General features: G+C 36.6%; 1 protein-coding gene and 1 pseudogene across 5 annotated transcripts in view; one reads left to right on the top strand and one right to left on the bottom strand.

Annotated features, from left to right (window-relative positions):
• LOC144637237 (tRNA (32-2'-O)-methyltransferase regulator THADA-like) overlaps positions 1–23,074 on the bottom strand; it is a 169,248-nt gene that overhangs the window by 94,574 nt on the left and 51,600 nt on the right. For all 4 annotated transcript variants that reach the window (XM_078496363.1, XM_078496364.1, XM_078496365.1 and 1 more), the window contains exons 19-25: positions 13,516–13,585; positions 10,976–11,151; positions 10,329–10,484; positions 6,700–6,807; positions 4,529–4,658; positions 3,189–3,340; positions 2,682–3,028 (exon numbers count right to left, since the gene is read on the bottom strand). In XM_078496363.1, coding sequence (XP_078352489.1) covers positions 2,682–3,028; positions 3,189–3,340; positions 4,529–4,658; positions 6,700–6,807; positions 10,329–10,484; positions 10,976–11,151; positions 13,516–13,585 — 1,139 coding nt within the window. The remainder of the gene's footprint in view (positions 1–2,681; positions 3,029–3,188; positions 3,341–4,528; positions 4,659–6,699; positions 6,808–10,328; positions 10,485–10,975; positions 11,152–13,515; positions 13,586–23,074) is intronic.
• On the top strand, positions 18,196–23,012 carry LOC144635492 (52 kDa repressor of the inhibitor of the protein kinase-like; annotated as a pseudogene). The gene is made up of 5 exons (XR_013567366.1): positions 18,196–18,310; positions 18,496–18,556; positions 18,589–18,725; positions 19,860–21,125; positions 21,730–23,012. The product of XR_013567366.1 is annotated as a 52 kDa repressor of the inhibitor of the protein kinase-like (transcript).

Genomic DNA, 23,074 nt, shown 5'->3' with positions numbered 1-23,074 from the left:
CCTCTGTCATCTTCAGTTGAATGATATACAAAGCGTAGAAGGGTAATTTGCGATAAAGTTCTTTTTCCATAGTAAACTTTTCTCTGACCATTCGCTGTTTTCACCGTTCCCATAATACATCTTGTTTACCCCCCAAAATTTTTGCATAAGCATTGTTTTCAATTTCTCTTGGGATTTACAGTGACGTGCAATCGTCCCCAGAGAAATTGAAAACAATGCTTATGCAAAAATTTTGGGGGGTTATTTAAATAAAACAAGATGTATTATGGGATCGTGAAAAAAGCGAATTCAATTGTTAACCATTACATCACTGGGACCCATAGCAATCATTGCCCCGGGGCTCCCTCCTTACCACTTCACCCACATTTTACTTTAAGCTACCAGAAAAAGATTCCACACTTTGTAAAGCGCTATTGTAATGATTTAGACATCAAACTAGTTTTTCTTCTTTTGAGAGCAGTAACTTGTTTGGCGTGAAAGACCCTATTCCTGGCTGGCTTAATTCATGTGTAGTTTATAAGTTTGCATATGTGGGCTGTAATCAACCATCAATTACACCATGTTAATCTAAAATTATCCTTTAAATTCTCACATTTTCACATTCTGTTGTCACTATTTTTCTTAATTAGCATTTTACAGTCTACTTATTATTCAAATTTCAATGCTTTGTATATCATTCAACTGAAGATGACAGAGGTTTCTGTTGAAACACGTTTTGCAAACTCAACCATTTTGTTGTTTTCTTAAAAAAAATGATGTTAAACTACAGCACTCTCAGTTATAAGCTCCCTATTTATAAGCTCTTCCAAAACCCTTATAAAGTTGTATAAGACCAGGGTTTATAAGTTACAGTTGATATTATTTACAGAAGAGCTTGTTTACTTAAGCACCACCACATTTGACAACTCCTCTTGCCAGGTTTTGCAATTCATCTGATAAAGTTTTGGCAAAGCAAAACCAATCCTGTGAAGCTACAACTAACTCCTGTTTGGCCTTTTGTTTTGATGCAGTGCCAGAGTACTGACTTAAGGTATCAGTATACCCCAAAATTGACCATTATTAAGAAAAATAGATTTTGGTATTTTCAGGTAGATCTTATTAAGACCTTCATTCAAAAAAAAATTGCATGGAAAAAGACTGACTCTACCTGACACAAAATTATGAACGAAAAACATTTCTTGCTATCAATCATTCGATATTGATAGCTGTCAACAGGTTGTCTAAAGGACCGTGGCAATACTACTGTTGCATGATTATCACAGTTCTTGGCTGTTCGACAAGTTGCTTTGAGTGATTTGCGCTAGAAAAATGCATAGTTTTCAAGACGTGAAAGAAAAGCTTCAAAACTGGGAATAGATAAAATATTTGGCAGATGTGTTAGTAGATAGCCACAGCAGGTTATTTTTCGCTGCTTGAAGCGGCAACGCCACAATCCGGCATCAGGACCAGTTCCTTGGCTTACTTTAGGATGCTTGCAACTCCGCATTTTTGATGTTTTAGATTAAACATTACTAAAACTGTTGCACTGAGACGAAAATTGTTATAAAGCCAGCGGTAGAAATGAAATGACGCACAGACTGTTTCCGACCAGAAGCAACATTTGACACCACTTTGAACAAGTTCTATTGTTAAAGTAAAATGAGCCTTCATTCTATCGCTCAACGCGTGAACATTTTCGTAGTCTTGTGTAATTAATCTCATTAAACTGGAAGTACAACCCATACATGTGCTTTTGTATCTCGTAAACATAGTTTCGAAATGAGAGGTGTTAAGTTCGTTTTCAATGGAATTTGAACAGTTTTCGCTGAAATTTGGCAATTTTGGCATTTTTATTTTTTTCCTCTTTCAAAAGTTATGGCTGTTTTAACACAGAATAGTTGTCCCTTACACTCTTAAAGTTTAACTTCGTGTCAAAAACAAAACAGCGATGCCAATTGCTTTTTCCTCCTCAAATCTGTCCGGAAAGGAACATGATTCATGAGTCTTGGCACTTTTAAAATAACACACTCTATCTGGAAAACAATTATATTTTATCTTTAAACAAATATATCCCCGTAATTTACAATTCATAAGGTTTCAGAAAATATACACTTTGCTGAGGTTTGCGTTTATTACCAGACGTTAAGGCAGCTCCAACGCATTATGATTATTTGGGGTATCGATACCTTAAAAAAATAGCTTTGCAAACGACAGCTATACTCGAACAAATTTTGCCAATTACATTCTATTAACTTAATCCAATTTAAGAGTTGATAATAAATTAGATTGAGAGAGCTGCTTTTGCCAGTTTTTTTTAAATTATCGACAGCTACTGCTTCTACTTATTACCTGGGCTTAGGAAATTCTTCACTAAAGATCATGAAAAGGCAGCTGATGTTAAAGAGAATTATTTCAGGCATCTTAGGGGGGAGAGACAGGAGGGTAAATCCGCCTCCTACCTAATATTGGAGCTAATATCTCCTTCCTCCCTACAATGTACATATTCAAGCCAATTTCTCTCTCCATGCTTCATTTTTTCGCCTCAATTTCTCTCTCTTTCATACTTTTTTTACCTATGACTGTCAACTTTTTGGTATTGAACATTGAATTACTACTTACAGTGTTGTATTTTACCCTCTATTGACTATGATTTTACACAAGCCTTTGATAAAACATGTGTAGACTCAATATTGAGACTGTACCTGAGCGACATGTAGCCAAAGATTGCTCTTATGCAATAGATGACACTGTGCATTGGGGCTTGAACACCAGTCAAGTACAAGTTCTTTGAGGCAGCTAAGCAGTGTGATGTCAGCAAAGAAATTAAATAATTCAATACTCGGAAGGCCTGCATACATGGAGTACATTCACATTCTGATTTCAAGGCAATGGCATCTTCTTCATTCTCACACTTTTTTAATCTCAGTGGTAAGCTGCATTTCTCCACAAGTAACCTTAGCAATGTGGCTGCAGTAGACGCATCGACTGCTCGAGGACTGGAAATCAATCTGTCAATCATGCTTAGCCAATCAAGCAGAGACTTCTCTTCCTAAAAAAGAAAACATTACAAGTCGGAAACAACTGCTACAGTACTACTGCAGTTCTTTCATAAAAGCACATGCAATACAATAATTAACAATCCTTTTTTCAGAAAGCATTAACTGAAACACCTTACTGGTAAATGTACACTAAGTTGGTTTTAAACAAACCTGAAACGGAAGTTTCTCAGGTGGTGTTGCAAAAAGTATGTCATAAGCCATTGTCTTGTTACTTTCATAAGAATCACTCAAACAATCCAGAAGAATGTAAATATTATCTTGCATCATTACATCATTTATATTAAAAGTCATCGTAGCAGAATCTACAGATGCAAAAAATGGTGTTAAGAAGAATAACAGGTCTTAGGACCATCATGCGCCTCTGCAATTGTTACCCGACTTTAATTTTACTCCATTTTTAATTGTGTGTTATGGAGTAAAATTGAAGTCGAGTAAAAATAACTTAAAAGCATAATTATAATACATTTATTTTAAATCTTTTGCCTAAAACCCCAGGGAAGGAAATACATGTAGTGAAAACACAATTATACCTTATTCTTATTCTTCAGGAGTACTAATTTTTGTGATTTTTGCAATTATTTTAATACGCACGAAAAAAAAGTTGCGCAAAATTCAAACACGTAAAAAATTAAAGTGGCTAATTTTCTTGTTTTCAACTAACAGCCCTCCTCTGATGACTGTTTTCTTCAGCTTGTAAATCGGCCAAGATTTCTTTAGTACAGTCACCAAAGTTACCGTTTGAAGGCTCCTTGTAGTTACATTGAACCAGACCTTTGTATACATGTATTTCCAGTAGTTCCTTAGTTATTGACGACTGATCCAGAAAACACTGACAAAATCGTGAAATTTAACACACCTTTGCTCTAATTTTTCTTGCAATCGCGAAAATTGATACTCTCGAAATTTAGCTCCCAAGTTTTTGTGAAATTAAGTATGCGCGAAAATAAGTAAAAATAATGATGATGGCATGGAAATGAGTGCCGTGCTTAAACTGATTTTCACTGTATTATTATTGTGATTTGTGAACACAAAATATAGCATAAGCAGCATTTAATATCTTAAAGATTGCAGTATATTAATTAAGTAGACACAAGAAAGTTGATTTTCATTAAACTGAAACTTTAACGTATTGGTTCCTAGAGAGTTTTGTTAAAAAAAGCCATTTTTTTAGACAGTTTAGACATTTGCTGGTCAGAAATAAGATAAATCTGCCCCAAATTGCTCAAAATGGCATTTGCAACATGAAAAGTATGCCTTTCTTTTCACTAGCATTCCATTTATACTCGAGCCTGCACACAAAAATTTTGAGATTTCAGACGATAAAGTGCCCTACCATTCAGTTCAAGAGATGCGGACAAAGCATGATCCAAACAGGTAGGTGGCTAAGACAAATTCTCCTCTGAGTTCGACAATCAAATTCTTGAGCATTTTTGTGTGTATGGTAGAAAATGGTACCAATATAGCTATTAATGTAAAAATTTAGCCCATACCATTACTTTCCTCAAGGCCAAATATTTGCTTGATCAGAGTTAGACTACTCAAAGCTGTAGTACGACGGGCAAATGATGCACCAGGAAACAATGCATCAAACTGACAAGCACAGAACCAAACAAGAAATTCCTAGGAGAAATAAATGTTTTAAATGTAAAGCAAATGACAATTTAAGCCTCTACTAGTATGATTAAAGAATCACAACTTCTCCCCACTCAAAATTAGTACTTTGGACTTTGTAATTTAATAATTCACCTATGATGAATTGTTATCAATAATTAAAGGGTCCGGTGGAAAAAGGAAATTAGTGATTTGGCTAAATTGGACATTAACATAAGTACTCCAAATTTCGCTTGCAGGTTTGTTTACATGTGTTTCGCTGACTTCTGTTTCTTTTCCAAGAAATAACGCATGCAAATGACTTGGTTTTCCAGCCGGTGTCTTAAGGAATTCCCGTGTTAAAGCACAACAAACACTGACTGGACAAACCCGGTCTTTTGGATATGTTAATTCTTGAAAATGAAGCAAAACCTAGCGGAAATAAAAACAGAACAATGTTTTGCAGACATAAACAAACCTAAATGTGAAATTAGGAGTTGTTTCTGCAATGTTCATTTTTAGTCAAAAATCATGACCGCCTTTTTTCACTGTGCCATTTAATTGGGTAATCGAGTATTGAATGTACAGTGGAACCCCAATAATAACGATATGCCAAGGGAGCAGTAAAATAATATTGTTATATCGAAGAAATGCTATGTCGAAACTCCCAATATAACAATATGGCTGTAAAATAACTAGGGTAAACCTAACAAGTACTTTTTACTGCACATTAGAGATGACTCAATCACTCACTCACTCATCCTCATCGAGCCCATGAGGACTCTTGAGGCCAGTAAGAGATGACTCAATTACTGTAATGTTATTGCATTAAATTCAATGTTTTGCAAATAAAATGTGACTGTGCACTGATAGTATCATTATAAAGGGAGGATTTTATGTTCGGTCCGCTAAATTCTCATCATTGCATCGGGAATATTGTTATATCAAAGATCGTTATATCAGCTAGGGTTCCGTCCCATACATTTTACTTTAACTTTTGCTGGGACAATATTCATCGTTGTATCGGGAATATCGTTATATTGAGGGTTGTAATATCGGGATTCCACTGTATTGAGCAAATGTCTGTCGCACTTCAGGCATTGTATTTAGGCATTCACTCTTGACAACTAAACAAAGGTACACTATGGGGTGGCAACTGCTCCCATGAAAGTAATAATGACACAAAGCAAATCAGGGTCACTTTCATTACCTAAGCAGTATATTAACTATTAATTTTAACTATTAAATTATACATCAAGACAGTAATGCCCCTATTGATAACGTTGTTGACTCTCATTATACCATGACAATGAGAAAATAATAATAATAATAATAATAATAATAATAATAATAATAATAATAATAAAATAACCTTTATTTACCCGCAGCAGTATTTATAGCACAAAGGCTAGTGAGGTCGAGCAAATGACAGAAACAAATAAATTAAATAAACATAACAACGTTAAGAATCCCAGATTGCCGGAGGAAAGCCAGCTGGCTATTTACAGGCGTGTTGAGAATCTGAACCTAGGACTACCAAGAACAAATCCAGCTAGCGGCTTGGGTGGGACTTGAACCTCGGGACTCTGCATTGCAAGTCCAACACTCTAAACGCTCGGCCATGCTACCTCGAGGTTGGCAATTAATAAAACAAACTAGAAGAAGCTAGCCAAATACATTACTAGTGCAAAGTGTAATAACCATTACCACAAAAATGTAATACTAAAAACAAAATGTAGTAAACTGGTGCAAAATTAATGTAGCAAAGTTGTTGACACAAAATATTTTAAGCAAATGAAAGATCATCGTAGTAATGTACTAAACTTAAGCAGTTGAGAAAAGCAAGCCTGAAAAAAATTCAGGCTTGAACAGGAATCGAACCCATGACCTCTGCGATTTTGAACACAATGTTATAACACAAAATGTTAAAACCCTATCTATGTATAATCCTATGCAGGTATCAACAAAAAATTAGAGAAATACACAGAAATATCATACATACAATTCAAAAATGCAAAATTCTTCATTGAACACGCCTGCTCTACAATTATGGACTGAGGGAAATCAATACCTTGTATAAAGCAAGTTGGTGTTGATTAATCTGCTTCTCCTTAATATTTCTCTCCTGTTTGATGGCCTTAGTACATTTCCTGATAGCCTCCCTCACTCTCATTAAGAACTGAAAGAAAATTACCAAGTCTTATCTTTGGTGGAATGAATTATTTCATAGAGTAGGGAATAAAGTAAAGAAGAAATGATCCTCACAGTGAACGTACAATACTTATTAAAAAAATTGCATATAACAAAGAAAAAAAACAATTCGGGGCTTCCACAGGAAAACCTGTAACCGATATATATACTGGTGAAATTGTGATGCCAAAGTCAACTTCATTTGCAAGCTTCTCCCAGAGCAATCTCATGTTTGTATAGTATTTCAGTAAGCATCCCACATTGCGCACAAGGGCCCGGTTGTTCGAAAGAGGGTTAAATTAACCTTGGGTTAGAGCTAAACCAGAGGTTAAATTTCTTAACCGCAGGTTTATTAACCCGAGGATAAAATGGTGTTGTTCAAAGCACGTTTAGCGGGCCGGTTAGTTAACCCCGGGTTAAGCGCGCTAACCTGCGGATAGCATCCCATAATATTCTTTGTTTGTCCGTTTTATTTCGGGCCAGCGGTAAAAATAGCTTCCGCGACACCGGCACCTGCACGCAAGGCGAGAAAACAAGGCTTTACAAGTTTAGCGCGACCCAAATAGCCGTTTTAACGGACAAAGTAGATGAGAACTTCATCATTTTACAGAATAAACTGAGGAACAGCGTGAAAAACGAAAACAGAACGACGTATGGCAAGAATTTACCGTGGCGATAAATGCCGTCGGCCTTGAAATGCGGACTGTACACGAAGTTCACGAAAACTGGAAAAATTTAAACTTCGCGGCAAAGAAAGACTTCCCAGACACGATTCATCGGCTGCAAGGCATAATTGCGTCGAGTGTTGCCGTTTTGTTTGACTTTCACTATTGAATTTTACTATTTAATCCGAGGTTAACGATTTAACCCACCTAGCTAGGTGGGTTAAATTTAACCCGCTGTTTACCCCGAGGTTAGCGTTAACTTACCTTCGAGCAACAGAACTAACCTGCGGATAAAATTTAACCGGAGGTTAAGTCGATTTAACCCGAGGTTAGGAGTTAACCCTCTTCGAACAACCGGGCCCAGGTCAACAACCCAGAAAACAATACCCAGAGTAAGCTCAGGTGCAACAGTTTGTGCAGCATCCACAGTGGGCCCAAGAGCTGCAGTCCAGGTAGACACTACCTAAAGCCAAAACCCCATGCGGAACTTGAGACTGTAGTTTTGACTCATGAATAGTCATTGCACTTAAGTCAGAGACTGAACTGTGACTTTTTCCACGTCACTGTTGTTTGCTTACCTATTTTACCTTGTTATCTGTTTACTTTCTTGAGCTGGGAATGCTATGTCACACATAGAAGACACGAATTCACTAATTGGTGGCTAAAATTCAATTACATACTGATTAACCAGGAACAGCCAGTTCATTAACACGTCCGTGTTGTTTGTCATTTTTATTTTTTTGTCAAGCCGGCTCCTTGGTCACAGTCACGCAAGATTTGATGTTTACTAGCAATCACTCAATTAACATGAATACTCTGCTCTCTGTTTAGTATGAAATGGATGTTGTTGTGTCATTCAAGTGTTTACCCTAAGAGAGGACTGATCACATTGTGAAACTGAAGACCGCTTGGACATATCCAAGTCATTTAATAAAATAAAACCAAAACGTCAGACCCACGCAATCGCTCGCCTGTAGCTATTAATAATTATTCACCTACTTCAAAAAATTAACAAATACTCTGCACTCTGTTTGTGTAAAATATGTGTTATTCAAGCCTTTGCTCGGAGCGAGTACAAGTCACACAATTTTCCCAGAATGTGCTGAATATTGTTTTCTGGTGGGTTTCTGGATATTCCGCTTTTTGTTTTGAGATTATTTTGGGAACCAAAAAAATTGCAAGCCTAGCAAAAATATGTCAAGGCACGAGACACAGGTCCTTGTGCCAGGGGAATTACTTGCTAAATCATGCAGTCAGGTATGCTCTATTTCCTTACTCTGAATCACATTACTTTTTTAATGCTATGATAACTGTGTTTTCGAGCAAAATAGCAGTTAAACTTGAACAAATTGGTTTTAAAACTTCTTTGATTTTTACTGAAATCTATTTATGCCATTTAAGTGGGTTTAGAATGTTTTATTTAAGATTCGGAACAAAATAAATATTTGCATGTGTAAGCACGAATTTATTTAAGAAATTCAGCTCACACACACTCCGTGACTCAGGCAAACACAACTGGTGTTTCTAAAGATTTTTTAATGTGCAATGCTGTGCCTTTTTAGCCAAACAAGAAGCTCTTAGAGCTTAAAACTTGCTGGTCATGAGACCACTCTAGGGGAGCCAGGTAGGGGAATAAAAATTCACCTCCCCCCATCCCCCTCACCTGCGTCAAAAAAAATTATGACTGAAAAACATAATAGTAAGAATACAATGGGTGCCAAAAGTGTTAAGACACGGCACTTTTTAAGTACCTTGGACAAATTTTACCCCTCACCCGTTCGATATTACCCCCTCCCCTTGAAACAATGTTGGATTGCTATCTGCAAGACTTGCCTTGTTTGTATACAAAATTGAAAAGGGGGAGTGGTTCACAAGCTGCAGCAGATTTAAGGTGGAAAAATGTGAATGTTAAATTAGTATTAATTTCAACCAACTATCTCAAGGACTTTTGGCGCCCATTGTAGTTCCATCTGCAATTAATTATTTTTCTCATAATTATGCTAAAGCTGGCCAGATTCTTATGATCCTGATCCGTGATAGTTGGTAGCGCAACTTACCGGTATCACGGAGGTCATGGGTTCAAATCCCATTGCAATTGCTTAAATTGCTTACACACTGCAAGGATTGTTTCATTCATTTCATTATTTATTCGCAGTTCACATGTCTTTCATAATATACTCACAAGTCACACAAAAGTAGATATCATATCAACCCCAAATGCTCAATTTTCTTACTTCTTGTCGGTTATTCCATTGCAAAATTCCTTTATCAATAATTATAAGGGTGAGATAAAAAAGCCAAAATGTATCAATTTTAGTCCATTTTGAAATGCAGAATTCTTTGCTACTCTGGGCTTCCAGCTGTTTTATGACTGAACACAACATGAAATGACATAATCTGAGTCTGTGCACAAGTGTTAAGTGGAATTGACAGTCAAAGAGACAGAAGCAATGCAATGGAATTCATGAAAAGTAAATTGCACATTCAGTGGCAACAATGTTTGAAGGATGGAAACAATCGATCATGCTCATGTTCTGGTACTTTTTTAAAGAGAAATATTAGGACTAAGATACTGTGTGACTGTGGCTCTTAAAAACTGTCCATGAGGAACAGTTTGCCAAAAAACAATGAAAATGACAATTGTGAGTATTGTAGAGTACACTCAATCTTTATTGTACTGTAACCTGGGCACTTAGGTCATTTGCAGCTGAATGTGCTGGCATGATGTGCATTGCATTGGATAGGAAAAGAGCTTCATCTTTTTTATGATTATGGATGCAACATTTGGTGTACCCTTGGCAGCAGCAAAAAGCAACAACAGCAGATGACCATCCTCACTCATTACCTTTTTTAAATGTGCTTCTGCTTGCTGCCGAAAGGAAGGAGCCTGGTTATTCATATTTGGAGGTATGAACAATTGTAGAAGCTGCAAGTCGATCTCTGTTACTGGTTCAGTTGTTCGTGGAGAATCACAAAGTAGTCCGAGGGCATTGAGACGAATCTGGCAAAGCAAATTGTTCCTCAAAACTTAATCTTGATGTCAAAAGAGTGACTTTTACAATAATAATAATAATAATAATAATAATAATAATTATAACTTTATTTCACGCAATCATTAAAAATACAAGCACCAATAAAAAGGATTAAAATTAAAAAAAGCTATATAAAAAAGTACAATGTCTTAATAATAATAATTAAGTTTAACTGCTAGTAAAGCATTTTTTCATTAGGTGGCTCTTCGTTTATGAGATAATGTATAATAGACCTGAAACTGTACAATAAAATACAAAATGCTATGATTTTTTCCTACCCAACTGAACTAAACCCAAGTCAGTTTACCACCTGCATATAGCAAGAGCAATAGGCAGGTGGAAGTAAAGAAGTTAAAAAATATATATAACCCAAACCTAGAAAATCAACTAGCTGGAATGTGAATTAATTAACAACATACCTAGCAATAACTATTTTTCACAAAATTAAGCCAAGGCTAACCTGATCATCTAAATGACACAGAGCTTTTTTCATAAGCTCTACTGGTACAATCCCACACCAAAACGATGATTTGTATTGAACAGTTCCATGACTTGTTTTATTAAAGTTCATTAATCCTAAGCCACGGGCTATCTTTAAACTGGTAATAAGGGTTCCAAGGTCACTTGCTTTAGGCCCTGAGATACAATCATGCAGATACAAAAACAGAAACATTTACTAGTAATTCTTTAATTAAATAGGTTTAACAAATTTACTTTTGTCAACTTACGAGTTGGAAAGCCAGATTGTTCTCAATTGTTTTCAACTAACTTTAAACATGCCTATATTTTGTCATAGCTATCTCCAAAACCAAATGACTTCTTAGGAAAATCTATTGGAAATTAAAACACTTTTCCAAGAAATTAGTGTTTGTACAACTATCTCTACCAAGAAGCATTAACACAACAATTACACATTGTTTAGCAATTAAATTGCTACCGGTAATACATTCGAACCTTCCACTGGCGAAAAATTTTGGGACCACACAAAACTTCTGCTGATTTAAAAGAGATGTCAATTAAGTTATTGGAGTCAAACTGCACTATAAAAAAAGTACATCAAGAAGCTGAAGCCAGTAGGAAACACGATAAAAAAATGTTTTTTTTTTTTTGCAAAATAGTACTGTTAACAATTATTTACGCTTTTCATAAAAAAAAGAATTGGGTATCATCAAGAGATTGGCGATTTCAAGGGGAAGCAGGAATAACAGAAAACAGTTAAATGTGAACTGATCGATGCTTTGAAATATAAATGAAAACACAGTTAAATCAAAGTGGCTTTGAGCCACTGAACCCTAAAAATTAATAATGAGACATTACCGAAACAGTTTATTGTTGACAAAGACAAAACTTTTTTTAACACGGTATAAAAACATCAGTATAATGAGATAAAAAAATCTAAAATACTGTTTAGCATGTTTGCCGTGTGGATGCCCAAATAAAGATTTGCTGGAGCAGTTCACGGGCTTCATTCAGCTCAATACGTCCATAAACGAAAGAAAGAATTGTGTCTCAGCACCATGTCTGCGTATTGATAGCAGGACTTGGGTTCTATTCCCTTTACCCGTCTGTTAGAAATTGTTTTATTCCTTTTATTCCTTTTTGTTTTTATTATAGTCGAACGATTGTCTTGAAATCTAATAAACATGATTTATTGTACTGTATTTAATGCAGAGCCATCTGACAATTTCGAATGCAAAATTAAAAAGGAAAGGCCAAGAAATGACATCATTGCAAACACTGAGTTTTGGGTTATTTCAAGAAAACTGATATAAGCACAATATTTCAGCTTTATAGTACAGTCAAAGTTATTTAATGATTAGCCGTGTTAATAGTATGTAATATAACAAGAAATGTAGGTTATCAGAGAAAAAGGTCTAATTTTCTAGAGGCCTTATATTTCTTGCTCTCATTGAGTGCCTCTTGCATGCATTGCATGCCCATGTTTAACAGAAAACAGCTGAAATTGGCCCTGCTCACTTAAACTGAATTTTGCGAGTAAAAAAGGACGACAACTGAAACTCAACTCTTTCTCAACTCAACCCCTTTAATACTCTGTCATTATCCTATCTCATCTTTAAACTTTTTTAGTATGGTAAATAATTTAACTTCTGCTCTATTTTTTCTTTATCCACACTGTAATGTGCCTTTGATATATTTTTTTTACAATGAATTTATTTTATATCACACATCTTACAGAAAAAAGTACAAAAAACGGAAAACACACAATAAAAAAGGACAAAAAATTCTTCATTTACGGCAAAAAAATTCAGTTACACAGGAAAAAAATTTTCTCAATGATAAAGCATTTTTTCAATTGTCAGCTCAAATATATCGATCGATCAACAAAAATTAAAAGCAAAGAATATTACTGGCTGTTATCAAAAAGAACTCCTAAAGTTACTTCAGTTAGTAAATTTTTGGAAACAAAATCTCTCACCAAATGATATCCATTCTGTATGTAAAGCAAACAAACTTTAGTTTAAACTTGCACGTACGATACCTGTCTCCAAAAAAAACCTTCACCACTTTAACATATCGGGTAATTCAGACTGTACCTACTGTGGCAAGCCCAATTCGATAAGTCAGACTTTCGTCAAAGAAAGTGCCTCCATTGTAAACAACACTTCAACAGAGTCTTACAACACTTCAATGAAGAAAACGACACCTCTCAAATTTTGGTCAACTGCAACAACATCCTCTATACAGGAAATTAAATTAATGCTTGCTATTTGCTTTATATTACCTCTACCACAAGAAACTAATCAAATGAATATTGATGTTAATCACCTTATAAAGAAACTATACTTAAAGTTCATGTACAAGAATTACATTGAGAAATTATTTAGAGAAAAAATATTTATATTTTTTTTCTGTTAAGTCACCTTACTACAAAATTGCTTTTGTGTACACAAAATCCATAATTGTCCATAGAAAAGCCAATTTTTATTTTATTCATTACTGGATATGTTCTCTATAAATGTACCAATCCCATAACATTACCATCTTGGAGATACTCGACAAGAAACTGCAGGCTTTCAGGACAGCACTTGAATAGCTTTGGGAGACAATGCTGAAAAAAATATATGAATAAAGCTCACATAGCTCACATTACAATTGTTTCCAAGAAGAAAACAGAGGGCTGCAAATAACAGTCAGACATCGGACATTCGCTGACCAAAATTTGCTCATGTCCGACGAAATCCCAAGTGTGGTTGGACATAATGTCTGGACAATTTTGTTTTGTCCAACCAAGATGGTGTCTTAGTAGGACATGTGTCCTTTCAAGTGAAAAAAATTATTTGCAGCCCTGAGAAATGATCTATGACTGTAGCATAATAAATAATGGATGATTTTTTACTTCTACCCATGGCAGTTATGTTTAAATGGCATGCAGCATTCCCTAGTACACAAATAGTATTACAACTCGGAAAGGATTTGAATGGGTAAAAACAAGCGATTTTGTGTCCAAGAATTTAGCGTAGCCCCGACAGAAAGGTAAACAAGAAGCTCTTAGAGCTTAAAACCATGCTGGTCATGTGACCACACTTATTCTGGAAAATAAAAGAAACTGTTCAGTGAGAAGGGTAGCAACATGTTTTGATTGATGCCGCTTTAGATACAAACCCCCAAAATTAAAAATTTCTATCATTTGCCTAAAATTAAAAACCCAATCAATGACAATGTTTCCCAGTTTCTATATTGCTAGAATTATTTTTGAGCCTATTAACACACCAGAATTTTTTGCCCTCCCCCCTTCATATTAAAGGCAGGTTGTTACAAAATATTGACAGACAAACAAAATGATGAGAAAACACCTCGTGTGACCTTTTACGGTTGACTAGTTTCAGCCGTAAATTAATTTTTTCCCCATTTGCAAATGCTGGCCAAATTCCCACGATCCTGTTGTGTTAAGCCAGACAATCTATTAAATCAACAGCCAGTGTTGCATTGGAGTTGTGTTTACAATACTGAACTATTCCTTCCAGGAATGGAATATTATAGCAAAGAATTAAATCACATTTGAGAAGAACGCTTGAGCTCTTCTTTGCAGGGTGGGAATTCCCCTGAATGATGTAACCTTACAAGTCTTGCCATGTTTGTCTGATTAATTTTACTTTAGATCTCTGAAATCCTTTTAATGACATAACAAGAAAAACACTAAACATGCTAAGTAAAGAAGAAAGGACTCTGGAAGTTTCAATAATAGTAACTGACTAATAGCTTTTTAACACTGCGTGACAAGAACACTGACCGATGATATTCAATACCTTGTGAAAGTGAAAGTTACAATGTCAGCACATTCCTTGACACAAACGTAATTGTTTTTCAGTACAAATTCTAGCCCGCTGAAAGACATTTCTCTTTCATTGCATGAATATTTAGTATTTTCCTCCAATCAGACGCTCAAAAGTTAAACATTTCACACTAAACATCCATAGTAAAGACCAAAGTACTTGTAAGGTTTTCATTTATAGCTGACTTATGGCTTTTAAACATTGTGTCACTAGAAGTCTGGACGAGTGGAGGTTTATAATTGGGTCTGGGCACCGACAAAACAAAAAAACCATAAGCAGAGCAACCCTTGTAAAAATTTTACTGCAATTGCAGCGCGGTCGCGCCACGAATGTTGCGATGGCGCCTTGATTTGTTGCAACCGTGACGCGATTTTAAGTGAGCGCGAACGCACCGCGATAGTCAAGGCACGATTGATTACTACCGCAACGCAATTTGGGGGGCTGGAATAAATCTCGGAAAGTGTTCCCGGCGAGAACTCACTTCTTGATCACCGGGAGAAAGTCAATATGCTTTGAAATTCTCACAAATCATGCAGTGGTCGGAATGCAAATCATGACTTGTATTGATGAAATAAACTGAAAGTACTAATCAAAGTAGTAATAAAACTAGTTTGATTTAAAATGTCGAAAAAAATTTTAAAACACTGTACGTGACGGTGAGCTGCGAGGACGTGATTCCCACGAGAAAAGTGGCGCGTGATAATGAGTTAAGATAAATTAAAAGATAATTTCTTTACAGTCCGTTTTTTTAATATTTTAAAACACTTTGTTTCTTTCTTTTCTTATCAGTCTTTGAGGAACCTTAATACCTTTGAGCAATCCAATGACAAATTTCTGTCGACCATTTTCTTCAATGCAAATACAATCAGGAATTCGCTGCAATTGCGTTTTTCGCATTGAAAAGTCCTCTAGATTGCATTTTAATTGTGGCTCCGAAGAGGCTGTCAGAATGAGCTTTTTTTAGAGCTTAACATTTAGTTGTTTACCTTCCCGTAGACCACACACATCGAAGATGTCCTGAGATTATTCCCGCCTTTTCCTGCAAGTTGTCGTGAACATGAGCATTACTATTGGCTGAGTTAGGTCACGTGGTACATACAGTGTAGTACCCGCGATCGCCACGCTATCCCGAGCAGAAAAGAAATTTTATTTTGAGTATAAAGTTGACATGCTTTCTCTTCACAATCAGGAATGGAAAAATGTGTCCCTTTTTGGCTGCTTCTGTTAATAACATGAGTTTAGAAACGACTTAACTTTAGGGAAAAGCGTCTCTGTGGAAACATTTGTTTGTTAATTCGAGGGACGGCTTGTTAACTGATTTCGACAGAGCTATCTTGTGGGATTCGCCACAGACTTGTTGAATGAACTACAGCTGAACTGTGATTTTTAAAAAACTGCAAAACATGAACAGTGGAAAGAGATAAACATTTTGACGGTGAGGACCATTCAATACGAAGTTGTACCTGTTGATTCTTGGGACTTAAATGTTGTATCAGTTAAAGAAGCGTATCTTCGACGGTTCGGCTTCTTCGCAAATGCAATTGACCAAGAGATAGTTCGATCGTTTGGTAGATCACATCATTGCATCTTCCTTTGCTTGAGCACGAGGAAAAGGTTAGTTCGCGTTATGTATGTGTTGTTCCCTTCGTGACATTTTACAGAAGAACTGTTCACTTATTTGCTTGTAAACTAAAGGCTCACGCTCTCCAGCTTGTGACTATTGTGAAATATATGTGCTTGGCAGCAAAACGGGTCGTCTTTTTCTGTAAGCTTCTGTAAATAAATGTTGTTTTGATACAGAGCCAGTGTGTTTGTTTTGTCGGTGTGCAAAACGCCAAGTTAATTGGGTTTTCTAAATTTAAAGATTTAGGGGCGATCGCAGTGTGATTCCCAGCCCATCGCACTGCAAAGTGAGAATCGCGGCAGCTAAAATGGCGGCGCGATCGCGGTAAAATTTTTACAAGAAAAGAAGCGCGCAGCACGGTTAACTACATGTAGGTGTATTGTAGATTGCCATATCTGATGCAAAATTTTGAAATGGGCTTTCGAAGGGAAGAATTGAGACTTCAAACTCTAAAATGAACAATTTTACTTCAACTTTAAATTAAAGTTGAAATCATAAAAGTCAGCACTGGATGTGCAGGCACAATTTATAGTGGTTTTGACAGATCAGTGAGTAATAAATTAAATCAACTTGCTTTCAAACTTGGACACGATATCATGTTTTACAACTTTTAAATTAAGAAGCTTACAGCATTACCATGAAGCCTTATTTACTGAAAAGTCAGTACTGGTGAACTCCTATTTTCCCCAACTGTCTCTATCAAGTTTTAGTAAAAATTGGCTTCTAAACATTCAAGATATAAAGCTTTGACATTAAACACCTTTGCTGAAATTCTGCCTAATGAATTTATTCATGGACAGGTATCCCCATTGTGGCTCAAGAAGACAGTATTCAATTACAGCTAGTGTTTAAAAAGTACTTTGGCTCCGTGAGCTGCATAGAAAAGTCAAGTGTTTTTGGTTGAAAAGCTGGGTTGTGGAGTTTAGGTGCAAAGCCAGTGTATTGATGTAAGATTTGTTCCTCAAATAATAGCCTGCAAATAAGCACACATAGTTTTGTGATGATAAAGATTAAATGGCCATTATGTTGCGAGCGAGGGACAAAGAAAAGAAAAGTCTCAAAGGCGAATTGAGCCCATGGTCTCCCAGATACCAGTTGGGCTCTCTAACCACTAGCTGAGCTACAAGAGACTAGTAGTGAGCTGGGCATTTTACTACTGTATGTTGATAACTGACACACCTCCTGCATACTGCTAGGATCAGCAATGTTGAAAGAATTAATTGTGTAATAAATAATAAAGATGATAAATTTTAAGCTCAGTAATTAATGATAAGAATGAATTGTTTATTATGTCACAAGCATGGGACAAAGAAAAAAATCTGTGTCCTGAAATGGACTATAAAAAAAATTGACCCTGCAAAGTTTCAAATACATGTACAGAATCAGAATATGGATATCTTTCAGAACAGTACCTCGGTACCTACTTAATGTAACTTTCATTTATAAAAGCAGTAATGCAGAGGCGGATCCAGGGGAGGGGTTGAGGGGGTTGCAAACCCCCCCCCCCCCTTTTAGCAGCATTTTTTTGTTATTTTGTTTGATTCTTCCTAAAAATAATAGAATAAAATTGCTTTTTACAAAGTTGTTTCACTCCCACCATTCGACTGCTTTTCAAGTTTTGACAAGATAATGTACATTTCGCGACTGCTGTGGAGGATATCAATTGCAAGAAGGTGAATGTCGTATCAGAATCGCGTCATTAGACAGGATCAGATATATACATGTAACAGGCGGTGAAGGCGACATGAACAGGTGAAATTCATTCAAACGTAAACGAGAGGGATTGGGACCAAGCGAATATTTGAGTATTGCTGAAGTGTGTTCAACGTTGGACGGAAAATGAAGAAAATAACAGATTTTTATACACAGAAAACAGGTAAGATTGTGGTTTTTTTCAAAGAAGTCGTTTAATTCAATTCTATAACACCAATAACTACTTTCAACAGCCAATAGCCTTGACATACCGTGCAATTCATTGACAAAGTGCATTTTCCATCGGGCCGCCATCTTGAAAACTGGCTGGCAAGAAAATCATTTCTTTCGAATATAAACATTTTGCAGGTTCAGCCCAATCAAGGTCTGAAGAATCCGTGAGTAATAATGAAGGTATTAATGAAGGTAAGCAGAAATAAAGTTGTCATTAAACGGAGACAGATACAATGAAATTTATCATGATAACTTCACTAAGTGAACTGTAATGATAAACACAGAAAGAAGCTGTTCTGCTCCTCCTAACAAGCTACCAAAACTCAGCAACTCAGACGATCAAGCTGGAGTGTCCGGGATCGAAGGTAGAATATTCTTATTTTTATTTATCTATATGGTAAACTTATATCGACCAGTACTAAGAAAGAGTATTTATTCCAATGATGCAAGAAGTCTGGAGAATTCCAAATAAAACTTACAAGTATTAATTTCGTTTTGTACACAGCTTTGCCTGATGAAGTATTGGTCAAGGTGTTTAAAAACTTCTGCCTTAAAGAAATGCTTAAATCATTGTGCCTGGTCTCAAGAAGGTGGAGGCACATTGTCAATGATAATAACATTCTGTAGAGTTGCCTCCTTCTTGATGAGTGGCACATAAGATATTTAAGTGAAGAACAATTAATTAACATCATGTCACACTCCAGTGGGTTCAGATATTTATCCATAAGATATATCGAAATGACAACATCAGAAAGGAGGCTGGAAACCTTAATAGGAGATAGCCTAGGATTTTCTAAACATTTGAGATATTTGGATTTAAGTGGGCAACCGATATCATCACTTAATTTCCTTTTGACTGACTCCTCTCCTCTAGAAACCTTAATCCTTAATGACTGTCAAAAAATAAATACCTGTTGTTGTATTCCTATTTTAAAGCAATTACAAAATCTTAGAATATTATCACTGAACAGAGTAGGATTCACTGCCAATCAAGTGGCAACCATTACTGCCTCTTCATGCTCATTGAATGTTTTGTGCCTGGTTGGTGTAAGCCTTGCAAGAAAAGACATAAGGCTGATTTTGCAAAAATTGAATCATGCACCTTCAGTTTCTAGAAATATCTTGCAGTTCCGAAGATGAAGAACATATTTATGCTCTAGGGGAAGAATATGACATTAGTTTTTTTTGCCGCTAAAAGTAAAAATATGTTATATAATATGGTGCCATAACAGTGTTGTGTTATAGAAAATAGTTCATCATAACATTTACTGAAGGTCTAACCAAGACATTTGTCATGTGACCTATATTTTACAATTAAAGTACAATATTAGCAGGCTATGGTATTTTTTTCTTTGTGTGTATGACAATTTAAGATATTGTCAACTGAAATTTTGTCAAATAAAAAGTATGTGTGATCAAATTTAATGAGGTTATTAGATTACGGACTAACTTATTAAGGGTGATGAATGTATACAAATAAACTTTTTTGTAAATTTTAGATGTATTTTCAAAAGGTCCTGTGGCTTCCACTTCTGGTTTAACCACAGGCACAAAGATCGATTTGGGTACTGTTGTGAAAGATGCCGAAGGCTCGTGGGATGTTTTGAGACGATTATCGCACGAAATTACAGATGAAAAAAGAATGCAATACCTTACATTTCACTGCAAACCTTCTGAGTCCGATATACTTCATTCTCATCAAGTTACCAAAGGAAAGAAGACGTGGAAAGTTTCTTTTCAATCCAAATGGCTAAAACAGTTTCCCTGGCTTTGTTACAGTTACATACTCGAAGGTGGTGTTTGTAGTCACTGTATCTTATTCCCTTACAAAGTTACTAAGGGAACAACACCAGGTGTATTGGTCACAGTACCGTACCAGAAATCTTACACTAAGGCACTTGGCAAGGATGGCATCCTCAGCTGTCATGAGCAATCTGTGATGCATAAGTACGCAACTCAACAGGCAGACCTCTTTAAACAAACATTTGAGAATCCTGACAGGTATAGAGTAGATTCCCAGCTGGCGACGTCCGTAGCCAATCAAGCCACTGAGAACAAAGAAATTCTACGACAGATTGTTTTGGCTGTAGAGTTTCTGGCAAAGCAGGGTCTGGCCTTTAGAGGGCATCGTGATGATCGTGTAGATTTTTCTAGTTATGAAATTAACAGAGGAAACTTCGTTGCCCTGCTACAATTACTGGCGAAAGGAAAGAACTCCCTTCAGAAGCACCTCTTGTCATCAAGCGGACAAGCAAGATATACTAGCAAAACTATCCAGAATGATGTCATTCATGTGTATGCGTCAAAAATTAAGGAAAGGTTGACAGCAGAGCCAAGGACTAAGGACCTCCCTTTCACGATTATAGCAGATGAGGGTACAGATCCACACTCAAACCAGGAGATCTTATCTTTATGCTTGAGGTTTGTGGACCAGTCTTCACCAAACGATCCTCATGTCAAAGAATGCCTGATTAATTTCATGCACTTGGAACGAACAAATGCCACCATGATTTCATGAAAGATTTTGGAATCTCTCTCTGATCCATCTATTTCTTTGGATCCTAGCAACATCCGTGGTCAGGCATATGATGGAGCTTCCGTTATGTCAAGTGGAAAGGAAGGAGTACAGGCTAAGATAAAAGAGATCAGTCCATTAGCTCTTTTCACGCATTGCTATGCTCACTGCCTGAACCTCTCCATCGCAGCAACATGCAAACTGTCAGAAGTGCGAAATTTGATAGGTCTGATTAACGAGGCATATTTTTTTAAGCGATGACGTCAGGAAATCGCTTATTGTCATCGCAAAACCGACCCGATCTTTTTGTCTGTTTCGGTCGAACAGAAATCAAGTTTAACTTGATAACAAGAAATCGCCGCGTAGAACACAAAAGCAAAATACTCCCGTGCAGTTAGAATGGAACACTACAATGTATAAACGAAAGAGACTAATTACATATGATGGGATCTATTAGAATTAGTAGACAGAAATTTCTAACTCTTATAATAATAAGGGCCACGGTGGGCAAGAGACCATTTGACCTTTCTCGCAGCTTAAAAGCTGACTCCCGCGTATCGTTTATCGGAAGTAACACTACAATATTATGCAATCTACTCTTGTTCAATTGAGCAAATCTACAGAGAAAATGTATTATTAACTTTGCATCCTTGGCCTGTGAATTTATAACTACTGTTAATTCTGTATTTATTGAATTCTATCATATCCTAACTATGCTCTTTAGACAATCACCAACATTGCTTCTTAGGTTTAAAAATGTACACTGCAATTGGATAACAGTCTTTATCACGCCCTCAATTATGTTAGACCCTTTGTGAAACGTCATCGCTTCTGCATGCACTGCATGCCGTTTATTTTAAATAACAGCCCAAAGCGACAGCAGCTGTTTGAGTTGACACTGAAAGAATACCTGCCTGAGAATTCTCACAGCAAGCTTCCAGGTCTATGCAAGACACGCTGGGTGGAAAGACACACGTGCCTAGATGTTTTCCTGGAAATGTATGAGCTTCTTGTGACCTTTCTAGATGCTGTTGTTTCCCCCCACGAGTAGCCAAATTTGAAATCGTCTACTGGAAGCTGGAATTGGGACAAAGATACCATCACAAAAGCCCAGGGACTGAAAGGCTCTTTGTTGTCATTCCAGACTGTAGTGGTTTTCATAACAACCAAGAATATTCTTGATGAAGTCAAAGCTCTTGCATCAAAGCTGCAGAAACGGGATCAAGATATTTTTGAAGCTTACATGATGGTTGACGAAGTAATTGAAAACATCAAGTCTGCTAGAAACAACATTGATATCGACTTTCAAGTTTGGTACAAAGAAATATAAGACCTTGCTGAGAAACTGGGAATCGCTGAAGCTATTCCTAGAAAGACAAGCATACAGAGGAATCGCTCAAACATTCCCAGTTCTAGTCCAATTGATCATTACAAAAAAATCTGTGGCTATTCCTCATCTTGATTCCCTGATTAGTCAAATGCAAGACCGATTTTCTGACGAGGATCGCCACGCCCGTCACTTGCTTTATCTAGTACCCTCAATCGTAGTTAAAAACACCTTGGAGCTATCTGAAGTAACAGAAGGCATGCTGTACTGGGAGAATGACCTTCCATTTCCCAAATCCCTTGGAAATGAACTGCGAAGATGGCAAACAATGTGGCAGTCAGCAGAAAAGGAACTTCCAAGCAATCTTCTATTAGCACTTGGCGCGTGTGACGAGGATGCTTTTCCAAACATCCATCGTCTTCTGCTCATTGCATGCACCCTACCAATCAGTAGCGCGGAAGCTGAGCGGTCCTTTTTGCTCATGAAACGGATCAAAACCTGCACTAGATCAACGATGTCTGAAGAGCGCTTTTCAGATCTTGCTGTTATTGCTATGCATTACCCTGAGAGATTCGAGGTAGACGACATATGCGAGGCCTTTGTAAAAGCTCATCCTAGAAGACTATTTCAAGCTACGTTGTTTGATTAATAAGGTATGTAGAGAAACGACAAATAACTTTTGATGATACTGCTGTCCCTTTCAATCATGCATTATTATTTTTGGGTTCCTGGCTGAGAAATAAGATAAATTCCAGATTTTATATCATGCCTTCACAACTCTTTTGAAGTCTCGGGAATGCTGCAAAAGGCTTTTTAATGTTATTTTTTGGGAGGAGGGGCATGGCTCCGGACCCCATAAGAGCTTGTGCCGA

Source organism: Oculina patagonica, chromosome 13, assembly GCF_052425735.1.
Source record: "Oculina patagonica isolate OP01 chromosome 13, crgOcupat, whole genome shotgun sequence".
In the NCBI taxonomy this organism is placed as follows: Eukaryota; Metazoa; Cnidaria; class Anthozoa; order Scleractinia; family Oculinidae; genus Oculina; species Oculina patagonica.
Note: the sequence above shows the minus strand (reverse complement) of the source record. Positions and strands in the feature narration are given on the sequence as shown.